A 25,911-nucleotide genomic window follows, 5' to 3' on the forward strand; every position below is an offset into this window, starting at 1 on the left:
CCAGACAGCCACACAAAGTTGAGTTCTTTCTACTTCTCTCCTTTCCCACCCTGTGTAACCACACCCATCTCCTTGCCATTCCTCAAACACACCATCCAAGCTCCTGCCTCTCCACAGCTATGCCCTCCCCTAGAGGACCCTGTGCTTAAAAGGTGCCACTTAACTGCCAAGGCGCATTCCAGTCATCTCCTCCCTGGGCCTGCACCTGCCCGCACCTGTCTTCCTGGCCCTGCTGGGCTCCTACCCTGTAATGATCTTGCTAGGAGGTCTCCCCCTGCACCCGCCTCAACACTCCTACCTGGAGGAACAGACATCATGAGTGTCTCCATCTGGGACCCTGAGCAATCCCCAAGTCTGCCCCTGAAGCCCCCCTCCAACCCCACACCACCTCTTTCTGGGGATCTGGGGGAATGCATACGGCAGAAATCTACTGTGATGGCTCCTGATCACTTCCCCAAGCACCATAAAAACACCCCTTAGGGATCTGGGACAAGACACCCACCAAAACATCCAAAAAAGCTTCAGGCTCAACCAGACATTCCTAACTTGATCCCATTCAATGAACATACCCTCCTCCTTTTTCCAGCAATTGGGCCAGGTAAGCTCCTGGGAAGCAATGCCCCCAATTACTGGTGGGGAACTGAGGTGCAGAGACCGGAAGTACCCTGTCCAAGGTCACTGGAGCCCCCAAAGGTCCAGGACACAGGGTCATTCGATCTGCAGAAATGTAAGGGTCTCCGCGGTCAGTGGAGTGGGAGTTTTCATCTCACAGTTGGGAAAAATCAAGGCGTCGGAGAGCGGACGAGCTCCGGAGCCTGGGAGCCTTCCTGCCTAAGAAGCAAGGGCTGGAAGCCGGGTGTCCGCCGGCTCACCCTCCTCGCCACGGCCTCAGACCCGACAGTTCAACCTCACGAGGCGACCCCTATCCCCACCACCAATCAGGAGAACAAACCAGATGAGCCCGGGAAATGGTGGCCGGGTTCGGAGTCGCTGCGTGGCCTCAGCGTTCCCTTCTGCGGCAAGGGACACTGCAAGGCACACCTGGAGAGGAGGCTAGGGAGCAGGAAGCCCCGGCAGCCGCACTAACCTGTTCTGAGCGAAGACTCCACGCGGGGACTCCGGGTCCCGGAGCCGCCAGACTCAGACCGCCACCGCCAACTCGCGGCCGCGGGCGGGGCGCACCCACCCCGCGGGGTGCTTCCGCCTGCCCCACGTGACGCCCAGGGAGGTGGGGGGGAAGGGGCAGGGACCCGGCCCCGGCCCCGCCCCTCGCCTAGTCTCGGTCCCGAAGTTCGCTGCACACACACACACACACACACACACACACACACACACACACACACACACACCCCCGCCCATCTCCCCCCATGTCGCCCAGACTCCCAACCCTCTCCCTGTGAGTCTGCCCCTGGGAGGGGTGAGCCACACACGCGCCCCACTTCATTTTCGAGGGCGACAGGGGGCGCTTGAGGCCGGTTGATCTTGGTCCCTAATCAGCTCCTCCAGGAGTCCTTCTCTGCGTCATTTTTCAGGGTAACCCATTTCACTCCTGCGCACATCCCACATCCCCCTGCGCAGGGTGGTAAAGAAGAGCCTCAAGATTCCCTTCCCTGCAGCCTCCAGTCTGAGGTCCCAGCACCCAGGCACCTTCACTGGTATTGACAACCGGAGATTCTCACCTCTCCTCCCAGCACGTACACATAGAACACCCAGGCTTGGCAGCCATTTCTGGGTCCGGTGATAAGGGCACCTCTGGGGTCAGCCAAGCCCAAGACCTTAACTTTTGTGGGATCCCGCTTTTCCTTACACACAATGGTATATTTGGTAGAGCAGCTCTCATGAGGGTGGGCATGGCAAGAGGAAAGTGTCATTAATTTGATTACCTACTACATGCTAGGCCCAGTGGGGAGCAATTTATTCCTTTATTTCAATCTCCACATTTGCTTGAAGGCAAAATTATCACCCCAGGTTACAGATTTGGAAATGAGGCTCCAAGAAGTTCTAGGGCTTGCCCAATGTCACAGACCCAGAACTGTATTTGGACAAAGCTGGGACTGGAACCCTTCTGGGTGACAGAATCTCCTGTTCCACCCCTACTTGGCCATCCACTGGTTCTTCTGGGCAAGACAACTCTAATCCCCAAGTCTGCTCCTGAAGCTCCCCTCCAACCGCACACCACCTCCATCTGGGGATCTAGGGGAGTGCATACGACAGAAATCTACTGTGATAACTCCTGACCACTTCCCCAGCACCAAAACCACCTCTGGGGATGTGGGACAAAACATCCACTCAGCTCCCTCCAGACTACACTCCAAGCCTGCTCACTTCAGGCACAACCAGACATTCCTAGCTTGATCTCATTCAGTGAACACACCCCTCCTTTTGCCAGCAATTGGACCAGGTGTCTTCCACTGGCCAGGCTAAGACAAGCAGCTTTCCAGAAAGGGAGGACAGACCAGACCTTGGGGAAAACTTCTGGGCCCTCCGTTTGTATGAGGCCAAAAGCCCTGGACAGAAGCAGAGCACGGGGTCATCTGGACCTAGCAGAAGGGGTATCCCTGGGGTAGCAGAGCAGCCACGGAGAACAGAGGCCTGAAATCTATCATCCCCTCCCTTTCCCTCTGTGATACAGGAGAGCTCAAGGTGCCCAGTCCATAGGTTGGACCCAAGGGGCCTGGGACCAGAGGGCACACTGAACCCCACCCTCTGACCCCCACAGGAGACTTCTGCCCACAGGAGATTCTGAAACTCCTTCCCTTAGAGCAGTGAAAGGCAAAGGGATCATGCAACAGGGACAGGTGACCTAATAGGGATCAGAAACAGGATAAGAAGAGGTATGGCCAGGAGTGATGAGGCACGCCAGTAATCCCAGCGTTCAGGAGGCTGAGGCAGGAAGATTGCTGTGAGTTCGAGGCCACCCTGGGCTGCATAGTGAGTTCAAGGCCAGGATGAATTACATAATGAGACCCTGTCTCACAAAATAAAAAAAAAAAGAAGGGGTGTGACACTCCCCCTCTAGCTACACATGAGAAAATTAGGAGCTGCCTAAAGAATCAAAGGCCATTTGAGCAATAACAACACTCCAGGGCACTGGTGGCTTGGGGGCAGGTGAGAAGCAGGCACAGAATGAACTGGCTGAGGCTGTGGGATCTTTTATTGGGGCCGTGTCCAGCCAGGCCAAACTGTCCTGTATTTGGGCAAACCTGGGGCCAGGCCCAGCATCCTCAGGAAGTGAGGTGGGAGAGGGGAGAGGGTGCGGGAGGATCCACACTCCAGGGCTCCACTCCAGTCCTGTCTCGGTCCTTGCAGCCATGCGGCACTCAGGTAAGGGAGGTATCATCGTCACTGCCCTCTCCACCTGCACCACCCACTCGTTCCTCCCGGCTCTCTGTCACCGCACTCTCATCGATGTTCTCCAGTGAGTCCGCATGCTGCACTGACAGCTCCGACAGTGCCAGGCTGGGCAGCGGGCTCTGCTCCGGGTGCAGCCACGGCTTGAAGTGTGGCTGATGCTTCTGCTTCCACTCGGGGTACTTGACACAGGCCTTGTACATCTTCTTCATGGCCTGTGGACCCAACGCAGCAGCATCAAGAGTGGCTGGGGAGAACCTGGGATTCTCCGCGCCCTCCAGTGCCCCCCAGCGGTTCAGCCCCCTGCATCCAGACCCTTGCCCCAGGAGTTAAAAACTGTCGCACAGTCCTCACTCCACCCCCAACCCAGAGTCCTCTCCCACAACCTCCAGACCCCTAAAAGTCCCAAGACCACTCACCTTGGGAGCCAGGAACTGAGAAGATTTATTCACCACCCACTTGGGTAAGGAGCCTGAGAGGGCAGGGAAGGGTAGTGAGGTGAGAAGGGACAAAGCAGCCTAGGTCCCCACCGCACCAGTCACCAGCCCCTCCCTCTGCCTGGGCTTCCAGGGAGGCCACCCTCTTCCTCCATGGGAAGGGATTAGTATGGCTATCCTATAGTTGGGGGTGCAACTGCCCCACTGTCCCTCTGCTGAGCTCCAGGGCTGCATAAAAGAAAACCTCAGGGTCCTAAGTGACTATAGGCTACTTACAGGTTGAAGTTCTGGCCCACTAAGTTCCACCTGCCTCCTCCTACACTGCTGTGCCTTCTCATCCCTAACCCCAGGGGCCAATAGGACCCACCCCAATGTTCAGCCCTTCCTCTATCTGGCCTTTCAGGCCCCCTCCCCAGCTACACCAGCCTCTTGGCTGAGCATCCTAGCCTGGCCTGACCCCAAATCCAAGCCCTACTCTCTACCCTGTCTCATTCAAAGTCTTCTTTGCTTCTGACACCCACTGCACTCACTCAGCTGAGCCTGGGAGCCCTGTGCCTAGGCCACTGTGCCAGGGGGATTTGGGGTATAACAGGCAAAAAGGCTTAAGGCTTAACTGTCCTCTAGCCACTCAGTCACCCACTCACTCCACATTCACTGTGATACCAACCTTGGGGACCCAGCTGGGGACTCTGTCTGGGGACCCAACTGTTTGGCAAGTGAATTACTAGAGAGGAATGGGCACCTGGGCATCAGGGATAGAAAAGGTGACACCTGAAGCAGCCCTGGAGGGCTCAGTAAGGAGGAGAGGTATGTCGAGCTGAGGGAAAGAGCTGCCTGAGCAAGAGGTGAGAAATCTGGGGAGAGGGCTCAGACTGAACTCTGGGGGTAATAGAGGGTCACAGAAGCATTTTAAGCAAATGAGAGTCATGAAGAAATAAGCATTTTTAGAAGAATTACTCCAATAGCTGGTATAGACAGACAAGGCATCTGAGTATAGAGAGAAATTACCCAGTTAGGAGTTCTGTTAGAGGTAGAATCAGTAAGAATCAGGGACTGAATCTGAGAGCAGAGGAAGAGGGAGTGACTCCAGCTGACCTGCAGGGGTGACTGGAAGTTGGATTCATAGAAGGGGCAGGTCAGGAGGGGTCATGGTAGACTCAGCCTTGGACTCAGTGAGTCTCAGGTGCCTAGAAGACATCCCATCCAGGAGGCTGATGGCCACAGGGATCTGTATCTCAGCAGACAAAGACATATGGCCAGCAGCCACAGGAATGGCTGAGCCCATCCAAAGGAGAGAGGACAGATCTGGACAATGCAGGACTCTGGGATAGATGCCCAAAAGACAGACAGAGCAGGAGCAGCCAGTAAGCAGGAGCAGCCAGTAAGCAGGAGCAGGTTGGAGAGGGGGCTCAGAAGCCTGTGAAGAGAGCTCTGAGCCTCTGCAGAGAAGCAGTGGTTCCTACCTTGGCCCATTCCTTTCAAACCACTGGCTTTGCTGGCAATGCCCAAAAGACAAAACAGCTCCTAACAGATAGCTTTCCAAGCCCTTGGTAGATCAAGCCCATCCCCTGTGGTATAGGGAAGGATCCCATAACAGGCTACCAGGGCCAAGCCCTCACCTTTGGGGTCCACTTGGGCCAGGTAGGTGATGACGCAGCTCTTGGGCCCCGTGCTCTGGATGAGGTAGCCCGTCTGGATGGACACAGCCCGGACCAAGTCTTTTCGAGGTGGGTATTTCTGGGGATGGAAGGCACAGGGAGGTGAGACTCGGATGGGGACAAAGGAGATGACTCTGTGGCACACACACACGTACACACATACACAGTTCACGTCCCCTGGCATCTGTGTCAGGCCAGGGCTGATGCTGGGATAAGAAAAAAAGCAAGAATCAGACCGGGTCATCCTTGTCCCTCTAAAGGTTTTCTCTGTTCCCTCAGGAAAACCCCCACTCTGGGGCCAGGACTCAGGGGCTCACATGGGCACTCAACCCTTACCCATGCCAGCCATATCTGCCTATCCTCCCTACCCAGGGAGATCAAGGCAGCCCTGCCTCAGGGAGGGCCCCTGGACCCTGCCACTGACCTGCTTCCCATTTCCTGGCCAGCCTCATCCCTGAGCCCAGTCCACTAAAGCCAGCCCATCCCACCCCCTCACCACGGAGATGGCCCACACTGCCCTCTCCTGATGTGTTTAAGGGCCCCAGCAGGGAGATAGATCCTCACTGTACTTAAAGAAAACTGAGGGCGAGAGGGCCCTGTGCCTCCCAAAAGGTCACAGACAAATCATGGTGGCAGCCAGGACCCAATGCTGCCTGGCATCTTCTTCTGCCCACCCAACAGGGAAGGCAGGTCAACTCACAGGGTGTTTGACTGAGTAGTTCATAATGATGTAATCAGCGCCCATGGGGAGCCAGGAGCGGAGAGTGATGACATCACGGTTCTTCAGGGGTTTGGGACACCTCCCTGTGGGGAGCAAGGGACAGTTCAGTCAGATCACTGGTCCGCTTGCCTGCAAGGGAGGTTGTGGCAGAGGGCAGAGATCTAGAGGTGCCTAGTCAGCTGTCAGCTCCCCCTGAACCAACCTTGTACACCCCTCCCCAGCCCACAGGGCCACAGCTGTCCCAGGACAGGGAAGAGAGAGAACAGATCACTTGTCTCTACTATCTCTGGCTATCCCTTCTCCTCAGAACCTCACAAGGCCCTTACCTTGCTGGTCTGGCCAATTTCTATATTTGATCCTGAGTGTATGTGAGAAAACAGTATTATTGTGAGTACATGTGCATGAAAGTGTATGTCTGTGAATAGGTGGCCCATGGCTGTGGGATGTGTACATGACTGTGTGTGCATGTGACTGTGCATGTGGAGTGTGGTCATGAACACATGAGTGCATACATGTTGTGAGTGTACATGTTTGTACCCAAGTGCCTATGGGGACAGCCCTCAGTCTCAGCACCCAGGCCCCTCAGAACCCAGCCATGGGAAGGGGGAGGGGCAGGAGGACTGGTGGGAGGCTTGGATGGAGGCCAAGGGGTAGGATCAGTGCACTGCACATGCTCACAAGAGTAATAGCCCACGTCAGCATTGACGGTCAAACGGGCAATGTCGAAAGTCTCAATGACGTTGCTGTCCCACTTCTTTCGGTACTCAATGTCATGCAGGACGTCATAGAGTGTCTCAGCTGGCACATCACGGCATTCCATCCGGCACTGCAGACAGACATACGGATCATCTGGGTCACACAGGGCTCAGAACCCTGGCCAGGGGACCAGAGTGCAGAAAGGCCAAGGAGGAAGGAGGAGAACAGGGAGGAGCAAGAGCCTCTGAAGCCAGCATGGACTCACTTCTCAGCACAAGCCTGGTTCAGTGGCCCCAGAAGCCACCTGTGCCAGGAGTTAGACAGCCCCTGTACCCAGACACCATGTCCCTGTCTCAGCCCAGTCTCCTCTTCCAGGAAGCCTTCCCAGCCAGACATTCCAAGGCCCCATACACTGAATCTCCATGTGTGGGCCCTCCCAGACCTGTGAGAAACTCACAGAGTCTCATAGTTGATTCATCATGGAGCCCAGGGTGGAGGGACACGTTAAATGAAATGAAAGCATAAATGAAAACACAAATGCCTACATAGATGACTTCTTTCCTTGCGTGGTACTTATCAGCTGGCCATACCACTTGTCCTCCTTTTTGTGTTTTTTTTTTCATTCAACAAGTATCTTTGGATAGCTTATAATTTATTAGCCTTGCCCTCAAAGAGCTTTCTTCTGGGAGAAAAGCAGACAAGTATAATTGGTTGTATTTAACCCTCCTAACAACTCTGCCAGACAAGAAATCCAAGGAGGAACTTGAGGCTCAAAGAGGTTAGGTAACCTGCCCAGGGTCAAGCTAGTAAGTAGCAGGGCTGGGATTTAACCCAGCTCATATGTCTGGAAAGCAAGTTAAAACAGAACCAGATTTCCCCAGATTTGTAGTCAGGAAGATGAAATGCTGTGATTTTTGTTCTGTGATTTTTTTTTTCACCCAAGAGCCCAACCCCCAAGATCAAGTTCCCTCAGCAAACAAATGAGTTTTCTTGTGTAGTTTAAAAAGGTCTCCCAGAACTGGCATTCAGACAGCACGGGGAGCCCACACATATTACTTTTGACTGACATGGGGAAACATGCAACCATACAAGGGAGGGATTACACTGCTTGCCCCGCATCCTGGGCTAGGTCTGGTACCACTGTTGATGTCAGGCTGCCACTGGAAGGCCACACCATAACTGCTGGGTATTCTAGACACCAAGAAACTAATCAAGCACTGAACATGATTTCAGATTACAGAAAACACAGAGAACAGAGGAACAAGCTAAGTGACACCAGGAGAATTTAGCCAGACAAAGTCACATAGTGAGACATTCTGCAGGGGTACGGGCCCAGTTTCTTCAATAAGTCAATTTCATATTGGCAAATCAGTGTCATAATGAAGGTAGTGGGCTTGATGGAGAGACATAGGACACAACAACCCCATGTAAAATATGACCCTGAATTGCATACTGATTTGGACACACCAGCTGACATAAACATTTTGGGGACAACCTGGAGAAATGTAAAGGTGGTTTGAGTACTAAGTGCATTAAAAATTTACGAAACATGGAGGGGATGATGGTACACACTTGTAATCCCAGCTACTCAGGAGGATGAGGCAGGAGGATTATGAATTCAAGGCCAGCCTGGGATATTTAGCAAGAATCTATCTCAAAATAAAATGAAAATAAATAAATAAAATGAAAAAGGGCTGGGTACCGATGTAGCTCAGTGCTCCCTGGGTTCAGTCTCAAGTAACACACACACACACACACACACACACACACACACACACACACGACTGAATCATTTAACTAGAGCCCCAGTTCCGGCCCTGTCCTGATCCCAGGCAAGTAGAAGATGAATGAGACCTGTCCTTGAGAGGCTTTGGGTTGAGGGAGGAGTCCCATTGGGAAAGCAGAAGTATCCTAAAGTGCCCAGTGGTGCTCAGAGATGATCAAATCCTTGGGGAGGGTGGGAGGGTGGGGGGATCAGACTTCATGAGAAGCTCAGTCAGGAGGGAGGAGGTGTTTGCCAAGTGGGTCTGGCAGAGAGAACAGGCAAGGCTAAGGCCCAGAGGCAGGCACAAGTACAGTGAGCATGTATGGCAGCTGAGGGACTCCATGTGGCTTGTATTTCCATGGTTTGGTGTAGCCTAATACTCAAAGGTCCCTGGTTCCAAGTCTTCTTGGAAAAAAAAATAGGTGATTCTATGGCTGGATCAGAGTAAGTGCAAGGTGAGCCTGGAACACGTTACTGTGCCAGAAAGTAAGGAAGTACTCAAAAAATGCTAGAGACTTTGTCCAACAGGCATAAGTGGCAGCCCAAACGGCTCTGACTGGAAGAGTGACCAACTCTTCAGGGTTTGCTCAGAACTCTTTGTTTTATCACTGAAAGTCTCAGATCCTGGAAAACTCCTCAGTCCCAGACAAACTAGGACAACTGGTTGCTCTACAGTGGGTTAAAACTGGGACACATTGTATTAAAATAAGAATAGCAACAATTATATTCCTCCAAATAAAATAAGAAACTTTAATATATATATGTATGAATAAATGAAATGTTTGATGAGGAATAGAGCATATTCACATAGTTTCAAAGTACCTTACTATCAAATAATTAATTATACAAGGAAAACCTGTAACTTCATAGTAGAAAATGCTGGCAGATATCACTTTAATCAAGTGATCAAAGTGAACATCATTAGTAACAGGACAAGTTACAACCAGGTGTTGCCAGACAGGCTGAAATGGAAAGAGTACAGGCATCTTTTCTGTGCTATCTCCACTAAGACTGTATAACATTAATCATAAAGAAACATCAGACAAAACCAAAATCAGACATTTTACAGAAGAACTGGCCTGTAAGTGTCATGATTGTAAAAGTCAAGGAAAGACTTGAGAAGTACACCAGATTGAAGGAGACCACTGAGACATGACTGAGGGAATGGATGGAGGAATGAACAAAGTGATAAAATGGGCAAATGGCAAGAAAGGGGGTTGAAGACAGCAGAGGCCAGATGAGCATCACCCATTAGCATCCAAATATCCATCTTTTGAGCAGCTACCCAAAGGCACCAACATTCAGCACTCGCTCACCCTTTACCCCAAACTTTGTTATTATTCTTGTGCTGTAAAACAGAACACTGATGCTCAAGAGACTGAGAAACTTGCCCAAATAATACAGCACGAAAGCAGCAGGGCAGAGATTCAAAATCAGGTCTTCCTGTATTGTTAACCATCAAAGAGTACTTAGTGCAGCTTCTGAGGAAACCAGAATTTCTCTAAATCCAAGTTCGACAGCGGTATTGGCTTTGCAAGTCCTCAAACATATTATCCTGGACAGTGAGCACAAAGACCCTCCTCTGGGGCAGCAGGCAGTAGGTGGAGCATGCAGGGCAGCAAGACAGAGGGGCTCATTGGGTATAAACACTGCCTAACACTTTATCTTGAAGATACAGAGGGAAACTTCAAAGGTTTCCCAGGCTGGTGGTAGACTCTTGCAGAGGAAGGCCAGTACCAGGCCCCTGCTGGGAAAATGAGAATCCTGCTGAGCTGGATTCTCATCAAAGAAACTGAGGCAGCCCAGGTGGCCAGGTCAGGTGACTGTTGGCAGGAATCCCCAGCCCGTGGTAGTGGGCCTGGCTACGGCCTAGGGCCCTTCCACAACCCCCACCAGGCAGCGCTGCTACAGTGCCAAGGGGAAGAAATTACATCTGGCTTTGTTCCTGCCCTCACAGGGGTGGCCACACCCCCACAAGGTGTTATTCTAAGAGGCTTTGGGAGGGACAGGTGGCGGACTAAGGCTGTTACCGCACACTGTGGGCGGGCCTGTGGCGGAACCCACAGCCATAGGGCCCCGGACAAGTCAGTTCACTGGCGGGACCCCAGGAGCTCCCCCGGAAACCGGAACTGAAGAGGGGTTGCTCCGCCCGGGAGCCATCCTGAGCTACAAAGCCTTTTGAGCCAGGTGGCTGCGGGGCCTGACTACAACCATTTTACGGCTGAGAAAACAAGAGTCCCAGAGGGAACAGTTGTCACCACAGAAATTACAGGCTGTGCTCCTCACTATTCCACTCTCTCCCAATCCCCACGACATGACATGTAGAGATCCCAGGGAGTTTGTGGGATTGCCCAGCACCCCTGGTCCCCCCAACCCCCCAGAGCCACATGCAGAAGGGCCTGGACAAGTAAGGAAGGCCATTGGGGAAGACTCCGTGCAGCTTTTGAGGCTGGCAATGCTACAGTCCAAACACAGCTCTTGCACTAGGGCACAGGATTCAACTCTTGCTAGGCTTAGTTTCTTAGTATGAAAAATAGGGACAATAACAGTATCTACCACCTGAGTATGCTGTGATTGAGATAATATATGGAATGTGCCTATCAGAGTGAATGCTCAAAAAATAGCTGCTACTGGGCCAGGGATTTAGCTCAGTGGTTCCGGCGCCTGCCTTGCAAGCACAAGGTCCCGAGTTTGATCCCTGGTACCAAAAAAAAAAAAAAAAAAAAAATAGCTGCTACAAACCGGGTATGGTAGCGCACACTTGTAATCCCAGTACTCAGGAGGCTGAAGCAGGAGGATGGCTGTGAGTTCAAGGCCAGCCTGGGCTACTTAGTGAGTTCAAGGCCAGCCAGAACTATGAAGTACTCAGTAAGACCCTGTCTCCAAAAAAAAAGCTGCTACTACGCAGTAGGCTTCCATGATTAGCCAGGCACCTTTCTACACTAGGAAGGACTAGGTCGAATTTGCCTATACCTCCTTATATTTTGTGCCCAAGGCCCCTCCCTTGCCTCATCCCAGTCCTTACCCTTGCATTCATCCATTCACCACTTTCCCAAGCCTGCTATGGCCAGGCCTGCAACTGGGAACCAATTGGAGGTGAGCCAGACCAGGACCCTATCCCAAAGAGGTTCCACCAAGTGGAGAGGCGAAGACACAAACCTGCAATAAGGTCAAGCAGGGTGGGGAGTAGGGAAGTGCAGGAACTGTGGGGCAGAGGACTACCAAGCCCAAAAAGACAAGGAGCTGAGCCACTGAAAGGGCAGAGAAGGGCAATTCGAGATGAAAGAGCCCTGGAGGCTTAGAGGAATAAGTACAGAGCAGGGTCCAATGCCCAGGCTATGTCTCAATCTACCTTTACCTCACTCCTCCCCTTGCCCTGAGCTTCTCCATGAGGGCTTCCCAAGGCTCAGCATTAGAGGAACAGGTTATCCACCTAGGGGAGGGTAGCAGTATCTACCAAGAACCAGGGAGACTGCAGACCTGAGAGGGGACAGGAAGACAGGTCACCTCCATGGGGCTGTGTCCCGGTCTTGAGAGCCAAAACAGCCAGCAAATGGACACACAGACAGGTGGACCCAAGTCTGACCCTTCCCCCCCACCAAGACCTCGAAGTGGTCCCAATTTCCTTGCCTATGCAATTTGTGGGGCACATGGATTCTCCCAAAGTTTTCAGAACACAGAGAATTATCTCTTCCACCACCACTCTTCAGATCACCAGTGCAGAAACTGAGGCCCAGAGAAGGGTAAGAGAAATATCCCAGAGGCAATGATAATTTCTCCACACAAAGCAAGTCAAAAGACCGTACTCTGAGGGGAGTGTTAAGCAAATTGCCCTTTTCCAGGAGAACCAGACTCCAGTGAGAGGATGGGTTCCTGACTGCAGATGGGACCCACAGGATTAATCATCCACAGCCTTGACTGATATCCCAACCTTAACCACCACCACCGTGTGCTCCACATCACTGACCAATTAATTGGTCATCCCACAAAACAGAAACAGGGACACCCAGACCATGGACCCCATGGGGGCTGAAATTTAGCACAAAAGAGCACTAAACTGCATCCTTTGCAGACCTCATCCCTTACCTGGGTTGGAATCATCATCCCCATTTTATAGATGCTGTAGGTGAAGTTCAGAGAGGTACAGCCACCAGCCAAGACTAATGAAAACACACAGCTAACAGTAGTGGAGCAGAGAACTAAAGTCCAAGTGTTCCTGACTTCAGAGTGCCTTGTCTTTCTGTCACCTTCATCAGAGCAGGAGTGGCCCGGCTAAGACAAACATGCTGGTAACTGGAGGTTTAGTTCATTGGTACATATTAGGCCATGCTCGTTGGGAGTCGGAAGGGCTTGCTGATCAGGGAGCCACAGCTCCAATTCTTCCTCTGAACAAGTATCTGAACTTAGTCCCCAGACCTCACTGAGCTCAGAGGCAGAACTGTGCTTTTCTGAAACCCAGCATTGAAGCTTCCTGAGAGCCCTCCAGGCATGGCACTGTCCTGCCAGTCACAGATGGTCCCACAGGTTTAGTTTACCCAGAAGCTCTGAGCTGTCTGCACTGAACAGGCCTCTGCCCTGCCACATCCTAGCTGTGTGACCTCAGCTTAGGCATAGGACAGGAGCTCTGAGCCTCAGTATGTCCATCTGTCAAGTGGGGATCATCCTGCCCTTGGAGGCTCTGTGAGGATTAAACTAGGCTAGTACATAAAGCCCTCAGTGGTAGCTACTCTTCCTGAAGCCCAGGCCCCAGCAGCCTTCCCTGACTTCTCAGGCCCTGTCCAAGGGAGGAGCTCTTTCCTGCTAATCCCCAAAGGGCAGGATATACAGGGACAAGAAAGTTTTTTTTAAATCCTATCATAGAGCCAGGCATCGTGGTGTACACCTGTAGTCTTAGCACTTGGGAGCCTAAGACAAGAGGATTGCCATGAGTTTGAGGCCAGCCTGGACTACATAGCAAGTCCCTGTCTCAAAAAACCTACAATACCAAAATCTCTCTATAGGTAGGCAGATAGGTGGGGGAGACAGCCATCCATACCAGATCCTGTCCTCACTATGTCAGACCAAGAAAGGAGGCTCTAAGGGCTCCCAGGCTGCCTGGACACCCAGCAAGCCAGGGGCTCCATGCAGGGCCCCTTTGCTTTCTCTGTTCTCATTCTCCTCCCAGGGCTCACTCACTACCTGCTAACTTCAGGGCCCTCCACTCTGCCCTTCCCAATGGCACCATAAAGTCAGTACAAGGCCAAGCTGACAGAGTACTTGCCCCTTGCCTCTGGGTTTCTGGAGCCCTTAGAATGGACCCTTTCTTTTATGTCTTCCTGTTCCCTTCAAAAAAACTGAAGATCTGCTCAGGGCACTGACATCATCAGGAGAGGAAGAAGGAGGAAAGATGTCCAACAGTCCTGCCATGAGGGATGTGGCAGCACCTCCTCCCCTGGGTCTTCCTCTTATTAGCTCCTTTCTATGTGTCTTCAAACTTTAGCCTTCTGTCCCTTGTCCAGGCAGCCTGTCCTGTCCCTAAGTTCTTGAGGTTGGGCAGAGGCCCATTCCCCACCCCACTCCACCCCCGTCTCCTTCACTCCTAGGCTCTCCACCAGTGCTTTGATTTGCCTACAGTGCTGTGGCCCCTTACTTATCTTGGCATCCTCTGAAATACAAGTGCTCAATTAAGACTTACTGTGTGGCTGTGCATGGTGGCTATAATTCTAGCTACTTTGGAGAATGAGACAGAAAGGTCATGAGTTCAAGTTCAGCCTAGGCAACTTAGCAATGCCATGCTCTAAATAAAATAATAAAAACATTAAAGGTGCTGGGGATGTAGCTCAGTGGTTTAACAATTCCCAGAAGTGAAAAAGAAGGGAAAAGTAAAGGAAAAGAAAAAAGACTTGTTGTCGAGTAGAGAGATGGGCAGGCAAGCCAGCTAGGCTGTGCCTACATGAGCTTCTCTACCTCAGAATGCTGGATGGCAGCCTGCAACCTGCAGTGCGCTTGTGCACTTCAGAAGGTAGTGCAGCCTTGAGCGCCCCCTGGGGAACTGTTAATCTCTCTGCCTAGAAGACGATTACTACTTCTGTCACCATTATATATTACAAAGGGAGGGAAGGAGGGAGAGAGGGAGAGAGAGAGAGAGAGAGAGAGAGAGAGAGAGAGAGAGAGAGAGAAGAAAAGAAAAAAGAGAGGAAGAAAGACAAAGAGAGAAAAAAGGAAGGGAGGAGAGAGGAAGGAAGAAAAAGAAAAAAAAAAAGAAGAAAGAAAGACAAAAAGGAAAAAAAAGAAAAAAGAAAAGGAACAGAGAGAGAAGGGAGGGAGGAGGGAAGGAGAGGGGAAAAAAGAAAGAAAAAAAGAAAAAGTAACCAAGTCCCACAGGAGATTCTGGAACTTGCTATAAGATTTTAATAGTTCTGATAGTCAAAGAAAAGTACATTAGCCAGGTATGGTCATGCAAACCTATTAGTCCCAGCCACTTGGGAGGCTGAGGAAGGAAGAAGTCTCGATCCCAGGAGTTTGAGGTTACGTAGGCCACATAGTATAAATATACTTTTTTTTTCAGTTTTTGAAGATATATGAAAACAATTATACAGTTAGGGATAGAGAGTGATAGAGTAAGCACTTAGCATACACAAAGGCAGGCTGGATTCTCAACACTTGAAAGGAAGGAAGAAAGGAAGGGAGGGAGGGAGAGATAAGGAGGGAGGGAAGGAAGAAAAGAATGTTACATGGTGACAGCAAAATCTAGTTCCACTGTTCTGAAAAAAATTTAACAAGTATTTCAGGCCAGGGATTTAGCTCAGTGGTTTTGCCACCTGCTATGCAAGCGCAAAGACCTGAGTTTGCGGTCCTCAGCTGAGTATGGTAGTGCATACCTGTAATCCCAGCACCTGGGAGGCTGAGGCAGGAGGATCATTGCAAGTTTGAGGCCAGCCTGGGCTATATAGTGAGTTCAAGGCCAGCCTGTACTACATAGTGAGGCCTTGTCTCAAAAATGAATAAATAAATAAAATAAAAATCATAAAACTGTTTTTCAACTCATTTCCTAGAACCCCAGGACTAGAAATTTACACTCAGGGAAGAACATAAAGTGAAAAAAAAAAGTTCAGTTACAATATGCATGAATATATGATTGCATTTGTAATTAGTAAAGTAAATTGGAAAGCCACCTGGAACACCAGCATCAGCAGGCCCAGCTGGGCTGAGAAGGACACGTCTTCCGGTTACTGCACAGCCACTAAGGTTGTGGGCTCCTCCAAGGCAGGGGCAGCAGCTGAGCCAGCTCTGTACCCTCAGAACCCATGACAGGTCTGGAGGGGGAGCAGCTGCAGGAGATGTTCATGAATTACTAACTCTGCAGTAATATGAAAAACTTCTAAAGATGCAATGTTAAATGGACAAAATAGGATATAAACTGGTACCAGTGTCATGGTTCAAACCATTGCAAATTATCTACACCCCTGAAAGAGAGCTGATAGGAACAAAGGGGAAGCTTTTCACTTTTGGATTTTTTTTGTTTTGTTTTGTTTTCCGGTACGGGGGATCGAACTCAGGACCTTCAGCTTGTGAGGCAGACACGGTGCCGGTGTGCTAAGTCCCTGGCCCCTTGTTTTGTTTTGTTTTTGAGATGAGGGTCTCACTATGTTCCCCAGTCTAGCCCTGAACTTACAGGCCCAAGTACGTCTCTTGCCTCAGCCTCCCTAGTAGCTAGGCCTGGGGTTTTGGATTCATATTACTGTTCCTACAATATAGTTTGTACAGGATATGAAAAAACACACTTTCTTTTCCTAATTGAAAGTGTTGGTCAGAACCCCCAAGTCCTTGTTTCCTGGGCCCAAAAAAGCCTGGGCTCCACTGAGCTGGGTCCTGAAGATGCCCATGCTGACATCCAGGTGACATCTGCAGCTCTGGCTGGGCTTCTGTCCTACTGAGCTCCACCCAAGAATGGGGATGTGCTGGGAGTGGGAGCCAGAGGGGACTGGGGCCACCCACCCTTGAGCAGGGAACAAAATGACAGCCTTACAGGGCCAAAGCAGAGACAGAAGGAAGTTGCAGGCTCCTATACAGGAAGGGGCATCAAAGCTGAGCCCTAAAGAATGCTCAGAGCAGTAGTACCCAGGTAGAGAAGGAGGAGGAGGCCCCTGGCACAGGTGATGGCAGAAGCTGGGGAACTAGACACTAGAACTAGACACTGGTCAGGGAAGGAGAGGGTGTGTGCAGTCACACCCAAGTGACCCTGAGAGAATGAGGATGAGGTAGGAAACGAAGCTGTCCCTCGAATATCCCAAACTGTGCATTCATTCACCCATTCAGCAAGCGTCACTGGTCGCCAGCTCTGTGGCAGAGTCCAGGAGTTGCAGAGATTCATCTAATTCTATCCTTTCGATCGCCTGGAGGAGGGGAGATTATGTCCTTGGTTAACACTGAAGGCTCAGAAAAGTGAAGTGGAGAAACCAGGCTGGAACCCAGTGTGACCCAAGTCCACCCCTGACACTGCCTTCCCAAGAAGCAGACTCTATTCTGTGAGGGACTCAGGAACCCCAACTGGGCCAGCACTGGCCAGATGAGAACTGTGCCGGGGTGTCTATGCTAGGGGCTGGGCTTTGTGGGGAGCTGCATGGAGTGGGGTTGGGAAGTTGGGACTGGCTCTACTTGGGGTGGGGAAACTGAAAGGAGGGAGCCCCCTCCTTTGGCTCAGTGTTCCCACCTGTGAAATGGCCAGACTATCCCTCTGATGGGAAGGGGACCTGGCACCAGCTACCTCAAACTAATCTTTTCCCCTAAAAGTGCCCCCCAAGACTGTGGTGGAGAGCGGAGGTGCTGCTATGTCGCCCCTAGACAGAACGCCTTGAGCAGACCCAGCTGGGTCTTTCTGAGCTGCTCTCCATCCAGAGCTGTGACTCATCCCTGCTCTGCCTCCTGCCCGCTTCCCCCTGGTCTCCTGCTGCCTCCCTGGCCCCCCACCCCCACCCCCACCCTGGGCTCCAGGGCAGCAGGCCCCAGCTCTGCAGCAGTAATGAAGGCAGCAATGAACGCCTTGCTGTGTTCTGCCATGGCAGAGGCTGACCTCCTGCTCTGGGCCTCCCGCCTCCCTGCTCCTGCCCTGGGGGAAGTGTGGGGGGGGGAGCCGGATGGAGGAGGGAGCATTTAGCAAGAGACAGAGAGTAGACAGGCCTAGAAGAAAAGCCAAGGGGTGGGGGACCAGTGAGACCAGACAGAGGTCAGGGCTGCCAATGGACATCAAGGCAAATAAAAACAAAGAAAAGACAAAGAAGGTAAACACTTCCCAGGGCTTCAGGGACCCAGCTGGTGCTGCCCTGTGAAGATCTAGAAAGCTCAGACTTCATCTTCCTTCAGCAGCATCACGACTGGACAGCCCACAGGCCCCTCACAGCTTGCCATGTCCAGTACAACCATACCTTTCCCCGCACCCACTCTCTCCCTGCCCCACCCTCATGTGCCTGGACCCTAGCATGACTCTGGGCTCATCCCTCACTCTCCTGCTCTCACCAACTTCACCTGTGAATTCTACCCATCCAGGCCCCCTATAGCCAGGGAGATCTTTCTAAAACCCAGAGCTAATGATGGCATTCCGCAGCTTGAAATCAATCCGTCTCTTCCTCCCTCTCCTCCCTTCTTCTCTCCTCCCCAACCCTCCCCTCTCCCTTCCTTTCTTCTCTCTCTCTCCCTTCTCCCCCCCCCCCCGGCTCTCCCTGCCTTCAAAATACCCATCCCATCCTGGCTTCCCTCGCCATTCTCCTTCACCCTCACCCTTGCTCCCTGCCCTGGGCAGCCTTCCTCCCCGAGGGACTCCCAGGATTTTCTCGGCTTGTTGCCTGACTCCTGTTGCCCCCACCTACCCACCACTGGCCTGCCTGCACCTGAGTATAAGCCTCTATCCCAGCACTTCTCACAAAGGGCTTTCTCTGTCTCTGTCTCCATCCGTCTCCCCACCAGGCCCGAGTCTCCTGGAACCAGGTCCCTAGCACCAGCGCAGTGTCTGGCAGAGTGGATAGGAGGCACAAGAAGAGATTTATAGGATGAACAAATAAATGGAACAGGGCAAAAACAGGAGGAAAGGGCAAGTAAAGGCATTAGGGATAGAGGTACTAACCATCAAAGAACAAGGGGACAGAAACTGGGATAGAAAACACACCCAAAAGAGAAACTTTGACACCCATATAGTCCCAGAGGCAAGGCCAGGAGGCTTCAGTGGCAGGAAGGGGAAAGCACAGCAGAGCCAGAGCTGAGCTGGGGCGGGAGCTGCCAGGAGACAGCTGAGGAGACATAATTGGATCAGAGACAACTCTGCTTCTGCAGTGAGGGGGTGTGACTCACATACACAGAGTAACGCCAGAAACACAAACACACAGTCTCACACTAGAGCACAGCCACTACCATAGCCACACGTATACACATCCCATATGGACTGATGGAGCCTCGGCAGGAGCCTGGCCCATGGCATGGAGACCCAGGTATCTCTCCACGGGGGGCTCATAGTCTACCAGCTGAGGGCCATATCACACACACTGTGACACACAACGCAGCACCACACACAAAAACCCAGATACAGAATCCTCAACCCCCATCGCATTATCCTGTCCTCATAACGCACAACCAGTATCTGGCATCTTATTTAGTCATTTGCTTCTATTTTGCTCGGTTCTCCCTTGGGATGCAAACCCCATGACAACAGGGTCTGATCTGTGTGGTTTGATGCTAAATTTCTGACTATAACACAATGCTTGGCATACAATATGTACTCAATACATGTGTGGAATCAGGGAATGAATGCGTGCAGGATACACAAGGGAGCACCATCCCCTCTGGCTATCAGCCTCTGCCTCCAGACTCACCACCTCCCTGACCAGATCCCAGGTGATCTGGAGGGAGATGGTGAGGGGATCTCAGAGAACCAGTGACAGACAGGCACTGTGACATGAGACCCAAAGGATGAGATTAATTGGCCCAGGCACCACAGGGGGGGCTTCATATGGGAGTCACCCCCTACTTCCCACATGTGTAGACATTGTGCACCTGCCCTGCGACAGGATTCTAGAGAGACACTAGAGGTGGCATGCATTGCCTTCAGGGAGCCAGGCTGAGAGGCAGGAAGGCAATGGTACACTAAAGTCTAAGAGAATAGGACCAGCTGCCATGTGCCATCTGCCCCCAGCTCTCTTTAGTGACAGGTGAGAGGACTCTGTATTTGGCAAGGGACCCTCCATATCCATATTTTGGAGACTCCAAGGACCCCAGAGCATCAAGGCCAGCCCAAGCATACAAGCCATAGAGGGAATAATGAGAAGGATGGGGACAAAGCCATCCTGACACCTGGTCTGAGCTGTTCTCCCCCTACCCCTTGCCACAGCATGATCAGCTACATAGGTCAGGGGCAAAGGTGAGGGATGAGGACTGGAATAGATTTCTATCCCCATCTCTGCTCAGTGGCACCCTGGCACCCAGGTTGAGGGGCCACAGGCCCCTAAGGAACAAGCTGGAGTAGCACCTCCAGGGCCCCAGGGCCCAGAAGAGTGCCAGGCCTCTGGAGTCATGGCACCCACAGCTCTGGCTCCAGGTAGCCCAGTCAGGCGTAGAGACACAGAGCAAGCGAGAAGAGCCAGCTGTCTCCAGGACTTGCTCCTTTCTCTCATCTCCTGAAACTTTAAAGACTCTCAGCTGGAAACTGAGCTTGGGCTCGTTATTAAAGTTTAAAAGCCTGAGCCTGGGGATCTAGGTGTGGAAGGCACAGAGCCATCCTGGGGAGTGAGGGTTTCTCTACTCCTTGCAAGGACACAGACTGAAGCCCCCCCCCACTCCTACAGCAGGCACAGGGGGCTGCACATCCCTATCATCTTACATCCCAGACAGCACCACACTTCACAATTTGCACATTGCAGAGTTATGCTACAATTACCATGTCCCCTCTGTTAGCTCTCCTAGATCTCTCTAGATGCCTGGAGCTCTAGTTCCAGTCTCTGGAGCCTCTGCTTTAGAGTAGGCTTGGTGCCTCTGCCCAGACAAGCACAGCAGCAGCATGCTCTCCCTCTCCTTCCATTCCCTTTGTCTAAAGCCCTCCCCTGGCATGCCAGGACCTCTAAGCTCCAAGGTCAGTTCTTGGACTAGTTCTCTAATCCTCTCCAGTGTCCACACTAAACTCCCTGCTGTTCTCCAAAGGCACCTCCCTGTCCCCCACCTCTGGGCCTTGGTACAACTGTCTCCCTGTGGGGAATGCAACACTTTCAGTGCCATCAACTTGTACTCCTCATTCCCCACCCAATTCCAGCGGGATCACCTGAGCACTCCGCCTTGTGAAGCCTTCCCAGACCCCCAAGACCTGTGGGTTTCCACAGCTCCTGTGACAAGTGTCTGTCTCAGCAACTGGGAGCTCTCGGAGGGCAGGATCTGATTCCCTGCTGTTCCCCACCTCCAGCACAGGGTCAGGCAGAGAGAGGCTATCAGGAGATGTTTACTAAATAAGAAAATTAATTAATTAATTAGTTAAGTGCACAAAGACAAGCAGGGCAGCACTGCTGTCCATATTTGACAGAGGAGGAGGAGGATGCTGAACCCTAGGTAGGGGCAACTTGCTCAGGGCCACAGAGCCAGGATCTAGATTCTGTACTCTCTCACCTATTCCTCAATTTAGCAAGCCCCCTCCACCCACAAGGCTTCCCTAATACCACCCCAAAGTCCAACTCTCTGGGAGCCTCCTCCCTGAGGATGGTCTGGAGCTACTTCTTCCAGTTAACCCCATGCCAAGTCAAAGGTAGGGCCAGCAAGGGCAGGGATCCTCAAGGCCAACCCTGGACTTAGAGTCCCCATCTAGGAGCCTCTATTGGCACAGACCATCAAGGCCTTAGCTCTCCATCCTTACTCTGTGTCCAGCAGTGCAAAGACTCCTAACCCTGGCCTATGGTTAAGATGTCCTCTACAGATGGGGAAACTGAGAGCCAGCAGGGGCAGAAGACAAGCCTGTACCTGACCTCATGTAATCCCAAGCCCTAAAACAAGTTACCTCCTACCCCTGCCACCATAAGAAAATGGACTTAGAAAAGGTAATGTGACCCACAAGGTCACACAGCGAGGACTGGGCTCTTGATCAGCTGGGTCCCCTCCAGGGTGCCCTCCCACAGTGACACACCACAGGTAGGCCCAAGGACAGAGGGTGAAAGTAAGCTGTGAGCCCCAGGATTTTGGACACAAAAGGGCCCATGTATTAGGTTCCACATCTACTCAATGGGGTTAATAACCCCTACTCTACAGGAGAGTTGCAAAGACTTGATGAGAAGACATAAAATAAGCACCTGACCCTGCCACCACCTACCCCAGAACCCATTTGATACTTGAGTGATGAGGGGAGAGAATGAGGCACTGAGCAAGGCATAGGGGGAGCCTGTGGTGTGGACAGTGAGACAGAGCTGGGAGGGGGCGCTGGAGCTTCCTCCTAGGGGAAGCGGAGGGATGCAGGACAGGAAGTCAGAGCAGACAGGTCCCCACTGGCCAGCTTCCTGTGGCAAGATGAACTTCAGGTTTTCAGCTCCATTCCCCAAGAGACCTCTCATACCTGCTCTAACCCCAGTCCCCTCAAGGTTCCTTCCCACCTAGCCCGCTCCTGTTGCAGGCCCAGGCTCCCACTAGGCCTGACCCCTACCTCTTGTAAACATGTCCCCTGGCCAGGAGTCAGGGCGTCACCTGGATTGTCTGCCCTCTCTCCACCAGGGTCTGAGAAGGGTCTAGGTGTCCTTCTTGGCCTCTCACACAAGTCTGGGCACAAAGCAGGCATCAGGAGACCTAAGCACATGGCATCCAGGGCAGGACTGGCCAGGCCATGTCATCAGCCATCTGTCTCCTTGTTCCTTATCTCTCCCCCATGGGCCTAGGTACTGAATTCAGAGGTCCTTGGCGTCAGGAGGACGCAATGCACAGATGAACAAGCACTCCAGAGATGAACAGGAACATGCCTAAGGTCACACACAGCAAGAGGACAGCAGGTCAGGACCAGGCCTGAGTTGACTCTGCTTGAATGACTGACACAACTTCCAAGCTTTCCACTTCTCACTCCACTAAGGGTGCTATGGGAAAACAGGTCTGGGCTTTGAGACTTGGGTTCAGGTTCCAAGTTGCCCTCTGCCTGTACCCAGGATCCATGTTCAGTGTCTGCCTCTGGTCCAGGGCCTGGACTCTCAGGACCAGGGCTGGCCTCCTGCCGAGCACCCAGAGCAAAGTGCAGGCCCAGGGCCAGTCAAGGCTGGATGCCAGGAGGGAGGGAAAGGGTAGAGGTGGCTCCAATGGCCCCTTTCCTTTGTCATGGCTCCTGGACACAGGAATAAGTGAAAGAGAAGGAAATCAATCAGGTAAATAGGTAGGTGGAGAACCCCCTGTTCCTATCATGAGCATAGGGCATGTCCAGGGGCAGCACAGAAGTGAGGGGAGGGGAGACAGAAGCTCAATAAACACCTGTGGTTGCATTCCAGTCTCCTGGAGTGACCCAGTCATCCCTGGGACTCTGGCTTCCACCTGCTGTATGACTTTGGCAAACCAGCCCCCTTTGTGGGCTTCAGCTTTGTCATCTACGAAACAAAAAGGAGATGATGAAAACATCATGTCCTTCACTCCTTCAAAGAGTTATTGATGGGATTAAAGGCCACAGTGTTGCCGAAGGATGTGAGCCCACGGAGACGGGGCAGGAATCCAGAGTCAGGCTGGCCTGGGTTCCACTTCTGCTACAGTTGCTATGTGACCTTAGGCAAGTGGCATTGCCTCTCTCAGCCTCAGTTTCTTTGTATGTAATATGGAGACAAGCCTACTACTGCCCAGGACTGGCCTGAGGGTAAATTGGATAATGAAAGAAATGCTTGGCTTAAAGCAGGGGCTCTTATCAGAAATAGGATTAGCTGCATGGTGCCCAGGAGTCCTGGAATCTTGGAAATGGGAAACTCAGAGTTCCAATTGCTGTGCCAAGAGGACCAGGAATGGGGGCTGACTCCTGAAGATGCCCATAACTAAGGTGCCAGTCTCCTGCCTGGGCTCAGGCTCTGCTCACCTTCTCCACTGTGGGAGCAGAGCTGGGGGGCAGCAGAGCGGGTGAAGCAAGAGGGTTAAACAGGGAAGCTAAACACATCTGGCTCTAGGCCTGCTCTCCTGGGACTTGGTTTTGTGGCCCTGGGCTGGCTCCTGAGCCTCTCTGGGCCTCAGTATCCTCCTCACCTGCTGCCTAGTGTTGACAGGAAAGAGTATGAAACAGGGCTTGTAAAGGGTCCTCTGGCACATCCAGCCTTTGCTTAGAAGGAAGTAGGGTCAGAGTCCTGGCTGTTGGCCCACAAACCCCAGTTTTTCCAAGTCCCTTTCACCTCCAAGGAAGGCCACATGACAAGTCTGATCTGGCCACAAGGGGTCTCTTCTGACAGCCTGGCCCCCAGACCTGCTACCTGTAGTCTTGGGCTGGGTTAGGTTTATTCATTAACCAAGCCAGATGGAGGAGCCAGCTCTGCCCTGTTGACATAGGGTGGGAGTAACCCCCCCCCGCCCCCCCGCAAGCCAGCCCAATGGAAAGACTACACTTCCACCACCCTCTTCACAGTGCCAGTCTTAAGACTTTGTCAGGTCACAGTCAGGTTCCCTTGGAGCCACCTTGCTTGCCTTTCACTCACTTTGTTACTTAGTCCCTTCCTCCTTCCTTCAACCAACATCCCTGCTCTCTGTCCATTGGGTGCTGTGAGGAAGGTAGGATTTGTCTCTGCACTCGTCAGCACCAAGCTGGACCCTACCAGCTGCCCTCCCCTTGCCTGCTCCTCAGGCTTACCCCAGCCCAGGGTCCTCAGGACTACATAGAGACCCAGAGGGACAGGTGCACATAGAAACCCAGAAAGAGTCAGATACAGAGAGTCATAGAGGGGAAAAGGGAAGGTAGGGAGAGCAAGCCAGTCACGTGGGACTGCAAATGATGAAGGCAAAATGAGGCAGAAAGGGTCATATGAAAATGTCAGATAGCACTGTCCTAGTGTGAAGTCAGGATTCCTGAGATATGTCAGAGCCACGTCTTAAGCAGAAGAGGGGCCTTCCTAAAAAGAGTCCAATGTCCTATGCTGGCAACAGGAATGCAATCCCCACCTACTCCAGGACAGCAGAAGGGAGATGGAGGCAAGGGAAAGGGAACAAGGGCACAGCATATTTCCAGGAGCCCTCCAAGTGTCACTCTTGAAATGTGGCACACAGCAATGCCAAATATGCCAGGGTGTCAGCTACCAAAGTAGCCCTAGACCAGAGTCGTCACCAGCCTCTGGCCCATCTGTACCATCAAACCCCAAGCCTGCCTGTTGTGGCAGAAAGAGGAAAATCATGGGGCTGTGAGGAGTGGAGGAGATGGCTATGAGTGGCTGATATGCCTGCACTGCCCTCAGCTGGCTTCCTTGACCCTTTGCTCCCCCATCCCCCCATCCCTAGCCTGGCCCTGCACAAGCTTGCCTTCAGGACCTGCCAGCCACATCCTGAGCACCTCCCAGAGACTCAAGGAGCAGCCAAGGAGAGAAAGAGAAAAGGATCTGGCAGGAAGGAATCAGATCCTTGGCACCCAAGGGTGTAGAGAATAGAGCAGGAGATTCAACTCAGGCTGACAGAGCCAGGAAATGCTGAGAAAGGGAGCCAGTCTTCTGCCTGGAGTGACTCAGGTCAGGAGCCAGATGAAGACTTCCCAGGCTGGGGGTTCCCTGAGGGAGATCACTCTCCTACAGGGCCTTGGCAGCAGCCCCTCTTCTAGAGTGGACAAGGACATGCCCCATGTCCAGGTTCCAGCTGAGTGAGCCACAGTGAGTCATAGCCCCCCTCCAGCCCTCAGCTGGCCCATCTTTGCCACAGGGTAGACTGTCCTCCTGGTTCCAAGCAGGAGACTTTTGGGGCTAGATGCACCCCCAGATATCTGTGGCTGGAAGGCAGGACCAGAAGCCTGCCTGAGAGGTGGGATGGGTGCAGTGGAGGCTACAGCAGGCACAGTAGAGCAACCCTACCTTGATCTTGTGCAGAGTCCGATCCATTTCTACCGCCTGCACCCACACAGACACACCGGCCTTGCTGTAGGTCAGGTTCCAGCCCACCTCGGCCTCGCACTCTGACCGGAAGCTACGGAAGTCCTGGTCGTCAGGCACCTGAACACTTTCGCGGCCCAGGACCTGCCGAGGCCCGTGGGGCTCTGTGGAGGCCGCTGGCTTCTCCATGGGAAGTGTGGGCAGGCCCGGGGCCCTGGTTCTGGTCTAACTCTCCTGGGTCCTCCGTGGAGGTTCCGACTACGTCGACGCGGCT

General features: G+C 52.4%; 2 protein-coding genes across 7 annotated transcripts in view; both read right to left on the reverse strand.

Annotated features, from left to right (window-relative positions):
* The window catches only part of Arap1 (ArfGAP with RhoGAP domain, ankyrin repeat and PH domain 1), a 59,017-nt gene extending 57,802 nt beyond the window's left edge, over positions 1-1,215 (reverse strand). For 3 of the 6 annotated variants that reach the window (XM_087211890.1, XM_004863290.4, XM_087211888.1), the window contains exon 1: positions 1,088-1,209. The gene's annotated coding sequence lies outside the window, so the exon portion shown is untranslated. Of the gene's footprint in view, positions 1-1,087 lie in introns of all 6 variants that reach the window. The other 3 variants (XM_087211889.1, XM_021243225.2, XM_021243224.2) reach the window with 2 other exon arrangements.
* Positions 1,216-3,136: 1,921 nt separating this feature from the next.
* Positions 3,137-25,826, reverse strand: Stard10 (StAR related lipid transfer domain containing 10). Its single transcript, XM_004863282.3, has 6 exons — positions 25,620-25,826; positions 6,846-6,993; positions 6,147-6,250; positions 5,408-5,525; positions 3,771-3,823; positions 3,137-3,566 (listed from the first exon to the last, which is right to left on the reverse strand). The coding sequence occupies exons 1-6, from the start codon at positions 25,824-25,826 to the stop codon at positions 3,321-3,323; spliced, it is 876 nt and encodes a 291-aa protein (XP_004863339.1). The 3' UTR covers positions 3,137-3,320.
* Between the last annotated feature and the right edge of the window lie 85 nt (positions 25,827-25,911).

The sequence above is a fragment of the Heterocephalus glaber genome, unplaced genomic scaffold, assembly GCF_053883595.1.
Source record: "Heterocephalus glaber isolate CG9 unplaced genomic scaffold, H.glaber_assembly_v1.0 deba00001428, whole genome shotgun sequence".
Lineage (NCBI taxonomy): Eukaryota > Metazoa > Chordata > Mammalia > Rodentia > Bathyergidae > Heterocephalus > Heterocephalus glaber.

Coding starts and splice junctions, on each gene's coding strand:
- Stard10 (XM_004863282.3), bottom strand. CDS start 25,826: ATGGAGAAGCCAGCGGCCTCCACAGAGCCCCACGGGCCTCGGCAGGTC. Junction 6,251..6,845: donor TGACGTGGGCTATTACTCTT/GTGAGCATGTGC, acceptor TGCTCCCCACAG/GGAGGTGTCCCAAACCCCTG. Junction 3,824..5,407: donor GGCCCAAGTGGACCCCAAAG/GTGAGGGCTTGG, acceptor CTGCCCTCTCAG/GCTCCTTACCCAAGTGGGTG.